This window comes from Eleutherodactylus coqui, chromosome 12 (assembly GCF_035609145.1).
Source record: "Eleutherodactylus coqui strain aEleCoq1 chromosome 12, aEleCoq1.hap1, whole genome shotgun sequence".
Classification (NCBI taxonomy): domain Eukaryota; kingdom Metazoa; phylum Chordata; class Amphibia; order Anura; family Eleutherodactylidae; genus Eleutherodactylus; species Eleutherodactylus coqui.
The window spans coordinates 119404794-119419116 of NC_089848.1; the positions used below are offsets into that span (position 1 = coordinate 119404794).

The 14323-nt window shown below is 44.8% G+C and overlaps 1 protein-coding gene across 1 annotated transcript in view; it reads right to left on the minus strand.

Moving 5' to 3' along the window:
* Nucleotides 1–325: 325 nt before the first annotated feature.
* The window catches only part of ABCB1 (ATP binding cassette subfamily B member 1), a 77565-nt gene continuing 63567 nt past the window's right edge, over nucleotides 326–14323 (minus strand). The window contains exons 19-28 of the mRNA XM_066585254.1: nucleotides 12657–12734; nucleotides 11481–11564; nucleotides 9757–9960; nucleotides 7847–7947; nucleotides 7568–7708; nucleotides 4879–5035; nucleotides 4537–4734; nucleotides 3206–3412; nucleotides 2854–3000; nucleotides 326–1764 (exon numbers count right to left, since the gene is read on the minus strand). Of these exons, the coding sequence (XP_066441351.1) occupies nucleotides 1564–1764; nucleotides 2854–3000; nucleotides 3206–3412; nucleotides 4537–4734; nucleotides 4879–5035; nucleotides 7568–7708; nucleotides 7847–7947; nucleotides 9757–9960; nucleotides 11481–11564; nucleotides 12657–12734 (1518 nt within the window). The 3' untranslated portion in view covers nucleotides 326–1563. The remainder of the gene's footprint in view (nucleotides 1765–2853; nucleotides 3001–3205; nucleotides 3413–4536; nucleotides 4735–4878; nucleotides 5036–7567; nucleotides 7709–7846; nucleotides 7948–9756; nucleotides 9961–11480; nucleotides 11565–12656; nucleotides 12735–14323) is intronic.

Genomic DNA, 14323 nt, shown 5'->3' on the forward strand with positions numbered 1-14323 from the left:
AGAGAAGAAAAAAAAAAAACATGAACTCAGGGACCGCTCAATTTAGAGCGGACGTTGCCGTGTGCCTAGTTTGGATAGTTTCCAGCATCCATACGTGGTTTGCCGTGGTCCTTGTTCTGGTGTGTCCCATGCTTACTGTACAGCTGTTCACTTTCAAAGGCACTACACCGAACACCCAACTTACAAAGAGGAATTTAAAAATGCGCTTCGTTCTCTTTTCTAGCTCCGCCCAGAAAGAAACTTGCAAGGAGAACCCATGGCCAATGGGCACTTGTTTCAACCATAAATGCTGCGTTGTAAAGTAACCACAAAGAGACGGCCAAGATGAAATGTAAAGGAGAAAAGTCTTTATTTTTTTATATATTAAAACTCTGGTCAACAAATCGTAGAGCCCGTTCCCACTGTCCTCTGCACCTCTCCAGGACTCCTCTTCCCAGGATAAGGCATCAAGATGTAGGGGGATGGCGTTACAACCCTACAAAATCTGGGCTGGGGAGGTAACAATTCTGTTAAGGGCCACTGTCATTGGACGGCCCGTCGGGCGCAGATACTCAGCGGGTCATCCCAGCCATAATCCTTCCTGTGCTTCTACACAGAGACGAGCATCGCTTAGTGAATGGAGGTGGAGCGGCTGGGGGATTGTTCCAACCTGCCCGCCTCTATTCACAATAAACAGGCAGTCGTTCAGAAATGAATGCCTGTTTACGCAGCCTGATCTGTCATTAGTTTTCTGCACGAAGAAACAGAATGACCAACTATAAGAGAATGGATTCCCCTTCATCGTCCAGTCGGCATTTACACTGAATGATAATCATTCAGATTTTCCTGGATGCAGAATTCTGAACCATTTATTGGCCCCTGGCCCCGCTGTCGGTGCTGACAAAGCTGGAAGCAGATCGCTCTCAACACTGCAGCAGCCATGGGTGGTATTACAAGCATGCCATTGACTTCAATGCAATACCAGTTTGGGCTGCTGCAATGTTGACAGTACTATCTTCTAGCGCTATCCTCAATGACAGCAGGCCTGGCGATCAGCTGATCGGTGGGCATCCTGAGCAGCGGACTAACATTAATAAACTATTGATGACCTATCCTGAGAATAGATTATCAATAGTAAAAGTCCTGGAGAACCCCCTGGATTTTAGTGCTGGGGTGGTGAAAAAAAACAGTACGGAGAGGTAGCAGCAGTAAAACAACCCAATGACTCCTCTGTCTCTTAAATTATCAAATGATCAAGACTTGTTATTAAATAGGAGGTATATAATATGTGAGCGGTACACAAAATATTAGGGAGAAATTACCGGCAATATCATTTGTTTATAAATAAAGGGGTCGTCTGAGATTATAAACATCAGCCAGTCTGCTCCATGGGCTGTGTCTGGCCCTGAGGGTCTCATGAATCAAGGAATGGACAGGTTGGCACTCTGCATGGTGCGGCCTGCCGGCACAGGGGTGTTGTCTGTAAGTCTGGCCTTGTAAGTCTTTGGTTTCACATGAAGACCGTATAAATGAGTAAACGTCATCCGTCCCCTGATTACGGATGTGGGGTCCGGTCTTCTCTCCTCATGTGGGTCTGAGCTGTATTGTGACCAGTGAATGATACACCCCCTTCATCTGCAGGAGCTGCTGATGTGTCCCTTGTTCTACAACTTTTCCATTATGTATCACCGCGATCTTGTCTGCATTCTGAATGGTTGACAGGCGGTGAGCGATGACGATACATGTGCGACCTTCCTGTGCTTTGTCCAGAGCTTCTTGTACAACCTGAGAAGACAATAATTATGGACTCTCATTCTACTGATACATGGGGCCCCAGAGAGGGCCACACTGTGCACCATTAGTACCTCCCCGTCACTACTCCTGCATTATGTGCCAGTCCTCTTCTCTCTGACGTACAAGATGTAGTCACCACATGTATATTAAGAGATGAAGCAGCGCAGAATGTGCAACAATCTTAAGGTGATTTGGGCATGATATGCCAGGTGTCACTGCATAGAGAGGGCATTGACTGTTTAGACAGATGACACCCGGCCACAACTGCAACCATAACTCCGATCGCATCACTTAACTCTTTATATACTGCTGTCACTTCTGCCAGCAGCACTTAAAAGGCCCAACAGAGAGAGGAGGCTTCCTCTGTGACCAGAATGGCTCACTTGCAACAAGATCACAGGTGGCCACGTGGTCACCATGGTAGGCTTGGGCCTTGTAAAGGCCCCTATGGCTGCCGTGTATTTCTGCCTATCAAAATGTGCCTGTGGCAGGGCTCAATAGAATGCCTGCAGAAATACAATATACTGCAATACTGAATTGCAGTATATGGCAGCATATTGAAGTATACTGCAGTGCTAAAGTATTGCAGTATATTGTAAAACCAATCAAACGATTACCAGTTCTAGTCCCCTATGGCAAATTATATAACTATAATTGTACTGACCCACAGAATATATATATATATATATATATATATATAACATGCCATTCTTACCACACAATGAACACTGTAAAAATAATAAGCCCCCCAAAATGGCGCAATTATTTTTTTCCCCTCACCCACTTAAATTTTTTTTTAGGTTTTCCAATACATTATATGGTATGTTAAACAATAATACTGAAAAGTACGACTAGTGCCACTATAAAACAAGCCCATGTAGCTGTGTCGCTGGAAAAATAAAGTTATGATTTTTTTAAAGTGGGGATGGAAAAAAAAAAGGCTGCAGTGGGAAGGGGTTAATCAGCACAGCTTTGGGTCCATTTAGGTTAAAAAAAGGTATATTGTACTGAATGGACATTCCCTTTACGCTCCCGTATAAATAGCGGAGTAGCTTGGACTTGCTTGCTGCTGTATTTTACCTTCTCGCTCTCTGTATCCAGAGCAGATGTGGCCTCATCCAATAGCAGGATCTTTGGTTGACGAACCAGCGCTCGTGCTATGGCTATTCTCTGCTTCTGACCGCCGGAGAGCTGCGTCCCCTTATCTCCAACACGGGTGTTGTATTTCTGTAGGAAAGATACAATATGTGCAAAAGTCATTGTAGCGCCTTGGCATTAAAAATGTGTCTGCGCCAAATAAGGCCCGTATGTATATCCCCGTAAGATATGACTATTTAATAATCCATGTAATGTTTGTAATTTTTTTCATGTGTTTTAACAGATTTTTTACATAATGCAAATTTGTATAGAAATTGCAGTTTTAACAACTTACATCGGGGAGAGACTCAATGAAGGTCTGGATGTTGGCAGCTATGGCTGCTCTTTCAATCTCTTCGAATGGCACCACCCGACTGTTATCTCCGTAGGCGATATTGTCCGCTATACTGCAGTCAAACAGCAGGGGCTCCTGGGACACAATGCCCATCTGCGCCCGGAGCCACTTGATGTTGACAGTCTTCACATCACAGCCGTCCATGCACTACAAGAAAGACACCGATGAATGCAATGTGTTTTTACTCTGATGGCAGCAGTTTAAGGGGTATTGCAGGCTTTTACTATTGAGGACCTGAGGATAGGTCATCAATCCTTGATCATCAGGGGTCCGCTGCTCAGTATCCTCCGCCAATCAGCTGATTATCGCCTGCTGTTATTGCAGTTGGGCCGCACATCATCATCAGTGGTCAATACTGGAAGTGTTGAAATCAGTGGGAGTCATGTGTCCTCTTGGACTTCCAGCTCCTCATTGCGGTTAGAGGTGGACATTTGTTTCTGACCACAATGAAGAACTGGAAGTTTAAGAGCAGGATAGCAGATACTGCTCCCATTGGCTGCACTATGCACAGCCAGCTCTCCATTCACTTGGGTCGGAGCAGCGATACAGCTGTAACTGGTTGTGGGGCAAATGGAACCCATCATTCTCAGGATCGTGGGGATCCCAGCAGTCAGACCCCCACAGATCTGTCAGTTTTCCCCCATCCAGTAGATGGGTGAAAGCGAATAAAACACCATATTGTGGGATACTACTTTAAGACATTAAGAACGATTCCACCAGCTACAGTACAGAAGCCAGGGCTCAAAAAACAAAAATTCTATGTCATGGACTGGTGTAAAACAAAGAAATAAGTCAAACTCTCCTCCTTAAGTGCCCATCCCCCATCCAGTGCAGGAGTAATGGGCATAGCTGCAGGTAGCGGTCGTGTGTACAGTGAATGGCACATGACTGCTATGAGCTTCATTCGGGTTCAGAGTAAAGGTGACTGGGACCCCTGTGCTGGATGGGGAACACTTATGAGGAGGAGCATGGCTTATTGCTTTATTCTCTATACAAGTCCACGGCTTGCAAAAAATATCACCATCAGCTCGATTCGGCTGATCCTGCCATACATTTACAAAGTGGGCTGCAGTAAGCCAACATTTTCCAACCACACAGATCTTTGGTAGACCATAGTCGACATGGCTGTCCTGAATGAGCGTTCATGTTAATTTTGCAGCCAAAGGTCGCCAAAATTTGCCATTTTGGGTACATTTTCACTCAATGTATGGCTAGCCTTACTTGTGGGAGCTAAGACTTCCATTAAATTATATCTTATAGGGTAGACTCACCACTTCTCCATCCAGTGGGTCATAGAATCTCTCCAGTAGTTGGACGGTGGTGCTTTTCCCGCACCCACTGCTGCCCACCAATGCCAGGGTTTCTCCCTTCCCCACACTGATGTCTAGTCCTTGAAGCACCTTTACATCCGGCCGGGTTGGGTAATTAAACTGAACTCCTCGGAATTTGATGTTCCCATCGCAGTGTGACTGTAATCAATGAAAATAGGTTTTTTTTTATCAATCAGAGTATTCATAAGGCAGGCAGAAAGTAAAGAATTAGGGGCCGCGGTGAAGGCCTGGGATTACTCAGTGCAACAAATGGATCAACCTATTCTCTAAGCATCTACTTACAGGTTTGTGCCCGTCAGTGCTGTAACTGTCTATAAGAGGCTGCCTCTCAAGTAGATTGAATATATGAGCTGCTGAGATCTTCGCTTTAGCATAGTCTGGAGTAAAGGAACTGGTTTGTCCCAACGCCATGGCACCAAATACAATGGCTGAAAATACCCTGGAATGAATAGACATATAGATGAGGTTCATAGAATTAGTTTGGGAGATAGCCAGAGACAAATATGATAGACAGACTATGCTACCAAAAGTATTTGGACCCCGCTATCAGTAGAATGGATGTGTCTTTATTAGCATGTTATGTGTCCTATGTCATGCTACAGGAGATGCCAACCCTTGGAGGTGTCAGCCATAGTCTGTGACGGGCGCTGTACGCTATTGGTTATATGGGTTATGCGGCTGCACACAAACTGTCCATCATGAATGCCCAATGTATCAACCTGTCTACAACGGTGGAAGGAGCGTCGTCATTGGACAGTTGAGCAATACAGAAATGTTCTATGGAGTGATGAATCACGCTACTCAAATCAGATGGCCGTATCTGGGTGTGGAGGTGGGGGCACCTTTTGAGTGTGTTGTGCCAACAATCAAAGGGGTATTTCGGTTACACAAAGTTGCTGCCAGATGAATGCCAATCCAATGTTACTAATGTTTGCAGTGTGATTCTGCTTTGGATTTTTCGTCTGTATCTCTATAAACCATCACCGTCTCCTGGCACTTCAGAAGTGTTAATTCACACGTTGCCCCCAATACATTCTGTAGGCATTCTAGCGCTACAGGTCGGGATTGCTCAGTAAGAACAAGCAGGAACGGCTATTTTTGTATTCCGTTCACAGGACCGGATTGCTGACCAATAGCAGAGCAGCGCTTAGTGGGAACATATACAGGAAGGAAGTACAGAGCAGGAAATAGTAGTAAATGTAGTATCAAGCTGCAGCAGGGATGTGGTGGCCATCCTGGTAAATAGCACTGTGGAGAAACATCGGATAAGAAGGTAATGGCCACATGATTTACACCCATAAACCGCTGGGTGTAAACACCTTTTATATCTGGAAGTTTTGAAAATTTACAACCGGTCTACACCTTTAAGTACGGTGGAGGTTCACTGAGTGTATCCCCTAAAATATAACTTTTAATAGATACGTTTAAAATCGTTTAGAGCCTCACAAAAATATAGACAAACAAAAACAAACAATGACGGAACAGAAAGCTCCACACTGGAAAAGAACCAGAAAGAATGAGGTGAAACTGGCCCCTCAGTTGCAGTCCAAAGGGGTACTAGATTGTGAGGCACTGATGCCTATCCAAGGCAGTCTAATAATGCAGAAGAATATGCCTTTATTTGGATGTGGTTAAAGGCAAGTGCCCAACTGTATCCTCTTAGACGAGATGGTTAGGGGCTAAGGACCCCACTATAGTCGGGAATTTCCGGATAGTGTTAATAGACAAATGGTTAAACCCGGAAAAGGCCCTAACTCTCAGATAGGGGCAAAGCGATGACCGACTTATTGTGGGTCAAGAGACACCAATCATTAATTGTAGTGGATTCTCAATAAAAAAAGGGATCAATTCAATAAGGGACAATGCCCTGCTGAATAAATAAAGGGCAGAGAATGATAACCGATCAGATGTAAGTCAGAGAGCACCAGTCGATGGTTATGCTGGGTCCTCGTACAAAATAAGTTTAAGACTGGTTCAACGTGTTTCTGTCTCATACAGACTCATCAGGAACCTTGATACAAAAATAATATCATCTGATAGTGAAGGTGTAGTAGTCCTTGATGTTTCTACTACCCGTCATACATGTGGGTAAACAACCCGTGATGCTTCTAGTGCCCTAGATTCTAAATAATGCTGTTGAGTGCTCAAAATTAGGGGTGCCCATACGTCAGGGCATATGGACCGATAGTAAGTCGCCCAATGACGAAGAGCCTGCACCCTAAGCTTCCCTGATAATAGAACAGTCCGAGGTTGTTTGAAAAATGCTCTTAAACCCAGGACTGACCTACATATAACAAGGCACCTATAAAAATTCCGGCGCCAGAAATGGCGCAAATTATTGAGAGTTGAACACAAGTGTATTCCAGAGACAATGTCTGATCTGAGACAGGGCCCCATTAATTAATAGTAGACGCTACTGAGTCACTATAAGGGGGTAAACCCCAATTCAATTAGAATGCGAGAGAAAGAGCAAAGTGGGAAGAGAAGAGCAAGTACGGTGGAGGTTCATTTATGGTCTGGGGATGTTTTATGTGACAGGGTCTCAGAACCACGACCACGGAGGTGACCCTGACATTCTAGACAATAATGTGCTGCTGACAATGTGGTAATACTCTGGGAATGGCCGGCCATACTGCCAATAAGACAATGTGCCTTGTCACAGATCCAACGCTGTTCTATGTTGGTTTGAAGATATGGATGTCCCACGATTGGACCGGGTGCACAGAATCCTGAACTGAACATCTCTGGGGCAAACTGGAACATCAGGCAATATGAATACCATCCATCTTGTTTGAGAGAACTCGCCAGACATTTGCAGGATTAATGGAGGGAAATCCCAGCTGAAGTGTATCAGATGTTAGTAGAAAGTATACCACGAATATTATCCAATGTCATTAGGACCAAAAGAAATCTGGAAATGAATACTAGTTTTGATTCTTGCTCAGCTGTCGATAATGTAGGATAGACTTACAAGAATACATTTTCCATATTCATGTCCCCGTTCGCTACCAACCACGCCCCAAATCGGAAGCACCCCGCATAAGCAAAGAACATGATGGCTTGAGACAATCCAAAGGTCAGGCCATGAATGTGCGCTTTCTTAATGGAATTCCTAGACAAAGAAACAAGGAATTATTTGAGAATTCTTCAGTCGGAGATGAAGGACGTTCGGTGCGGCCGTGGCAGGTATGAAGAAGCATCCACAGGGTATTCTGCCAGACGCACACCTACATACTAGGGGTCCTCTTACTTGTAAGGTCCCACAAGTTTGTCATCATACATCTCCTCGAACCTCCTTTCACGTGTTAATGAGACGACAGTGCGGATGTTTTCTACAGCGTCTGTGGCAATCTGTAAGAGATCACAGCCGGTCAACTAAATGGGATATTCTGGCCAGCAAATAAAAGAAAACTGTTATATGGAAGACGCGGCGCCCCCTTGGCCTCCTATGGCAGAGACGCAGATTTAGTGTGTCAGAATCAGTCCAGGCGAGAAGAGATACAACTTGTCCCAACTTTCTGGCACGTAGTTATTACCAGGTGAGAATACCGCTAGTGAAAACGAGACCTTTGAAATCAATGGTCTTGTCTCGCCCCATGATTCCCACGGCCACACTTGTGTTTAAGCCCTAAGGCCGGATTCACACCGGCATAAGCGTATCTACTTTCCTGCGCGCATTGATGTATTTAATGTACTTTTTGCCCCTACAAGACCTGCTCATTTGTGTGCAGCAAACAAAGACGAACCGATTGAAACGGCTGATTAGTTCCAGATGTGCTCTTTTTCCAGCAGAATTGCAGTGTTTCACGCATCTTGTGTATTGCACGTGCATTTGTGCATCTCCCATTGACTTCTATGGGGACCTCTGGTGTGCAAATATGCAGAAAATAGAGCATTTTTTTGTGCAAACGAAATACTTGCGTAAAATATAAAAACACGTAAATGAAACCATTGAATCAATAGGTTCTATTCTCTGCGTATACGCTTGGTGCAGCCGACCCTAAGGTACCTTCAGACTGCAGGGTCTATGTACAGGGATATGTAGAAGCTGCAGAAGATGAACACCGCAACATTTTAAATTAAACCTTATTGCAAAAATGATTGTCAGCCCAAAATACACGTGTTTTAAGTGAAAAACAAATTGCCCCTCAAATGTTTTTGTAGCCTTTACACTGGAGCTCAGATTTGGTGGCCTGGCACTACTAGCAGAATACATGCCATCCAATCTGTAGTCTGCCATTTCTCTCTTGTTAGGGCTCCTGCACACTGGCGAGGGTGATATCGGCATGTGATTGACACCCCGATATCCCTCTCACAATCCTTCTGAAGCCCTGGATGCCAGGCGTTTCTGCAGGGAAACAGCCTCCCATCCTGTAGCTTCTCGTGGTTGTCACAGTCACGGCAGGAGATAGTCATCTTCTTCCATTCACTCCAATGGGGCCAGTGACAGCAGCGCTAGCCCCAATGAAATCACTGGGAGATGCTCGTGGTCCTCTGCCACTAGCAGCGCTCATTCAATGAATGTCAGCTGTGCGCTGCCTCTGATTGTTCCCAGCGCTCAGCCAATCAGAGGCAGCGCTTTCAGGAGGCAGGGATTTTTAAAGCTCTGGCCGGAAGACAAGGAGAAGAAGAGTGCCAGCACCTGCAAGAAGACACGGCAGAGAAGACAGCGCCCCCCAGGTGATGTATTAGTATTTGTTTTTGCAACAGTCATCGATTATTTTTTGGAGGGGGCTTATATTTCAAGCTCCACCCCCCTCCCATCCCCGAAAACAGTGGCAGAGGACCACGAGAATCTCCCATTGATTTCAATGCGGTTGTCGCTGCTGCTGCCAACGTCATTGAAGTGAATGGGAGAGATCGCAAAAAGAATGGACATGCTGTGATTTTGTTTTAATGCTGCATCGCAAGCGTTAAAATATCGCACATGTGCATAGAGCCATTGGCTCCATAATTTTGTGGCTTCTCGCAGCCTTGCAGCGCAGGGAAATCGTGCAATTGCCTCGCCAGTGTGAAGCCACCCTGAATAGTATGGTGGGTCAGGGGACAAATGGATGTTTTATCCAATACTGCAATATCAGCACCTAGACTTCCTGGCTTGTGTTGCTGAGCGTCGCCGACACAGAGACTGACTGCACAGGTTCAGCGGACATAACTCACTTTTCCAGCTACTTCAAGTTCCTCTTTGTCCTTCTTCGCATGCCCAGCAAATGCTTTCATTTGAAGCAGAGCGGAGACTGCAATGATTGGCACAATAGCCAAGATAAGGAGGGTTAGTTGCCATCCGTAGACAAAAGATATGATCGTCGCGGTGCCCAAGTTTGCAATGTTCTGAGCCAGCAATGCCAGTCTGGATCCGGTTGCCTGCAATAGAGGTAAATATTTCATGGACCATTCATGAAGTTCGGCGGTATTAACTTGGCTATAATGGAGGAATTGGGGCAGCCGCCTACCATACGGCCAAAGAGACACCGCTGTCGGAATGTAGATAAAACGTCAATACTGTTTGTAGGGTCAGTATGAGGGCATCTGGGCCAGAACCATAGCAGACCTAGGACTACAATCAGCAGATGAAAGTGAAGATGAAAGAGCTTTCCCAGGAATAAAAAAAATGTTTGGAGCAGGGATTAGTTTAAAATGCAGAAACCAGCCTTACTCACCTCCTTAAATGGCGGCCCGTTCAGCGCAGGAGCCCCGATTCCTGCTCAACCAATCACAGGCTTCAGCGGTCAATTGTTGCTCATAGCAAGATCACCTCTAATGCCTGTGATTGGCTGCGTACACATTGAACGGCATGTGACTGCTACCATTTCTTCCATTACCAGCGGGGACCCGGGGGGCCACTTAAGGAGGCGAGGATGCCTTATTACTTTATTTTACACCACTCCCTGTTCTTAATTTTTTTCAGTCAGAGAAAACCCCTTTATGGCAAATTCACTTGTAACCGAATGTCCACAGTGGGAATTCTGCACTAAAATGCAAGTTAAATCCCATGACAAAGTCCATACCATTGGTGCGGACGGTGACATGGATTGGGAGCAGACCTCACTGGGGGTGAAATAAGCTGTGAATCTACATAAGAAGAACACGTCAAATAAAACAGATTGCTGCGGATCTACACTAAAATCTGCCAAGTATGAATGAACCCCAAGTATATTTTTCTTGGTCATCCATTGATCTGCATTCAGTTTTGCGCGGTCCGATTCTTTTACTCTTGTTTTCTATCATATATAGTTGGAATTGGCTCCTGGCTTACAATGGCCCTTGGGTGACAAAGTCACATTAGGCCCCCTTATATTATAGGCCTACTCTGCCCCCTCAGTCATTTATAGGCACTACTGTGCCTCCTTAGTAATTTATAGGCACCACTGTGCCCCCTTAGTAATTTATAGGCACCACTGTGCCCCCTTAGTAATTTATAGGCACCACTATACACTCTTGGTAAGCCTCAGTGGGTTTGCTGTGCCATGAAGCTGTTATACTGTTCATTGACAGCACACCTCACCCCTCACCCTTTTGGGAACAGGTGAGAACCTTTGGCTGCACTGTAGTACCTGCTATGTTTGCCACAGTGACAGTTGTGCATAAATAAATACAAAAATAAAATCCCTTCCTGTCCCTCATGGAGAACACTGGGATAAGCAGTGGGATATTTGCAGGAGCAGAAGACCTTAGAATACACGGCACTGTACACTGCGACGCAGATTTCCAAGCAGAGACAAAACTTGGTGCTCCTGCGTCTGATGTAAATTCTGCATCACAACTTCTCGCCCCACCCCCAGCTAGTAGCATTAATTGTCTGCTGTCTGCTTATGTCAGGGGGTCTTTGTGCTCCCTCTTGCACTGCTTTGTCATTTTCAGAAAAGTCACAGAAGAATACATACCCCCTGAACCTGGGAAGCATCAGTAGCCAGTCTTGTCGTGAGGGCGCCGGTGCTATTCTTCTTGTTATCAAACCAACCAACTTCCTACATTTAAAAAACAAATTAGCTTGATGAAAGGTCCTGCAGCAAGCGCAGAAAGGTCCTTGTACACTGCAAGATGAACTGGATGAATGCAACCAGCGGTGACATAGTGATCGCATATCATTCGCTTGGCCTGCATTTACTCTGAACAATAATTGGATATCATTCGGTGGAACACCTCTAGTCCACCCTTGTGCCGCGGCTTCCTATTTGGCAAATTGTACAACGCCAGTTTATACCAAATGATGCAGCGGCAGATGAGCGATAATTTTCAGATCAGCATGAAAGATACGATCAGTGCTAATCTAATGATTTATCTCGGATTGCTTGTTCACCACATGCGTTTACACCTTACAATTATCGTGCAACCTGTTCGATCTAAAGATTATTATGGTGATAATTGCTACATGTAAAAGGACCGTAAGAAGACGCAGCAGTCAACATCCAGAGTCTCTGGCAGATTATAGATTACAGACTCCTTTAAACGCCCAGGACATTCCTGGGAGTGGACATTTTTATTTGAGGCTTCTCCCATAGTAATAATCACTTTTCTAGGTGCTTGATGGAGATTTTGGCTCCTTATAGATGACAGGGGTATGCCACCCATAAGACTAGACAAACACTTTACTTCAAGTAAGGTCCTTCCCTGACAGCAGGGGGCAGCTTTTTGGAAGACATGCCCCCTATTGTTGCGCAAAGCTGTGAACAGTCCTTTACTCTTTGGACATTACTACAAAGAGACTGCACTATGGGAATTTCGGGCCAGACGTCCGAGCCTGACTGCAATGAGGAGCCAGAAGTGTAATAGTTGCCAGGGCTCCCATTGATTTCAATAGGAGTGTAGCTGGCTACTACACGTCTGGCACTGACCACCTATGATGATGTCCAGCCTCACTGCACTGAAGCAGGCCGAACGATCAGCAGATCAGTGGGGATGCCGAGCGTGGCCCCCATGGACACAACTATTGATGACCTATACTACATGGTATCCTGAGTGTCAGGATCGCCTTCTATCCCGAGTATAAGTCACCAGTAATTAAAGTCCGGATGACCCCTTTGAACGAGATGATTTATAAATGCAGTACATTATCATACCTGTCGTAACATCGCTTTGAAGGTCAACAGCCTGAGTCTCATCGTAAGAATCTCTCCTGCTTTTCCAAATGTGAATCCCTATAATAGGAGGAAGAGAATATATATATATTACAGGACACGCGCTATTGGAAAACATGTCAAAGTGTATGAAATTATGGCGGTTTTGGGACACAGATTTCACTTCAATGGAAAGTCTACTTTACAACAACTTACAGCATTTCATAGTTCTTGGACTGGTTTAGAGTTATTTCATGTCTCGTCTTATAGACATTTCTGCCTCCAGTAAGACTTCAGTTTTAAGCCATCAGACATATACTCTAAAAGCTTGGGGTTTTGCCACTAAAGACATTTACTTCCTAGTTACAGGTTAAATATCTCATTACTGAGGTTCTGACTTCTGGGACTCCTAGAGATCCCCAAACTGTACACCCTGAATGCCCCATATAAATGGAGGAGTGGTGTACATGTCTGACTATCACTCCATTCACTTCTATTGGACAGGTTGAGATTAATGGCCTCAGCAATCTCCCTTTGTCCCATAGAAGTGAATGGAGCAGTGGCCAAGCATGCACACCGTCACTCCATTCATGAGTGAGGCAGTTGAGTCAGACCCCCAGCAGTCAGACATTTACGCCCTATGCTGTGAATAGGACATAGGAAACCCCCTTTGAATGTCAACAGATTCACTACTCTTCTCTATTCTTGTCTAAAGCAAAATTTGAAATTCTGACATTTTTCTGTTAAAAAAGAGCAGTTCAATGTGGGAACAGTAAACTGATGATGGGGAAGCTATGCTCACATCATGCTATGTGAACATTTTTGGAAGTATGGACTGGGAAAGTCCTGTCACATATGTTGACTGTATCATAGGCACCTATTCACCCAATGGAGACCAGGAGTGTCCAGTTTACCCCATGCTTTCCCATACTATTTTTGTAACAGAGTCCACTTTACTATACAGCTGGCTATCGCAATGCATGAAAATTAATACACACATATCTTATGACGTCCCTGCAGAAAAAAAGATGCACTTATCTGTTTTTTGCATTGCGTTTTCCTTCTCATGCATTTAGAAAGCCTCATACTAGCTTTGCAAGCTCTCCTATATAAATGTTTCTGCCTTTGTGGTGTTTCCAGCACTGTTCAGCTGATCTCTCTCATGAATGCACACAAGCTCAGCTCCGCTTCCCCTCTCCTTTTTCAGAGGTTATGTAGCATAACCACGCCCACACAATACTACACGGCTATCTCTCATCCTCTCTCTGGGTAGCTGCTAGTCCCATTCCCCCACGTTGCTGATAATAGCAGAAATTCACCTGCAGTGAATTACAGCCCTCTGTAATAGTAGCTTTCTCTGCTCTCTGTCCTCCTGATCTCCTCCAGCATCATCTGACACTGTCATACAGCCCTCTGTAATAGCTAAGTGGAAAGACAGTGAATGCACATTCACAACAGGGGAGCAGGCTAGGGAAGAAGCTGTTAGTTTACCCTGACTGATAGAATTTGCTATGATTTCAGTCCCCCAGTCTGCATTGCCTTCCTTGGAAAACAAGACAAGCATAGAAATCAAAACAGTCAGAAATTTTTTATGAAATCCATTTACAAAAGGTCTTTATTTCCAAAAACACAATGAAAAACAAGAGAGAAAATAAAATGAGTGTTAGGGT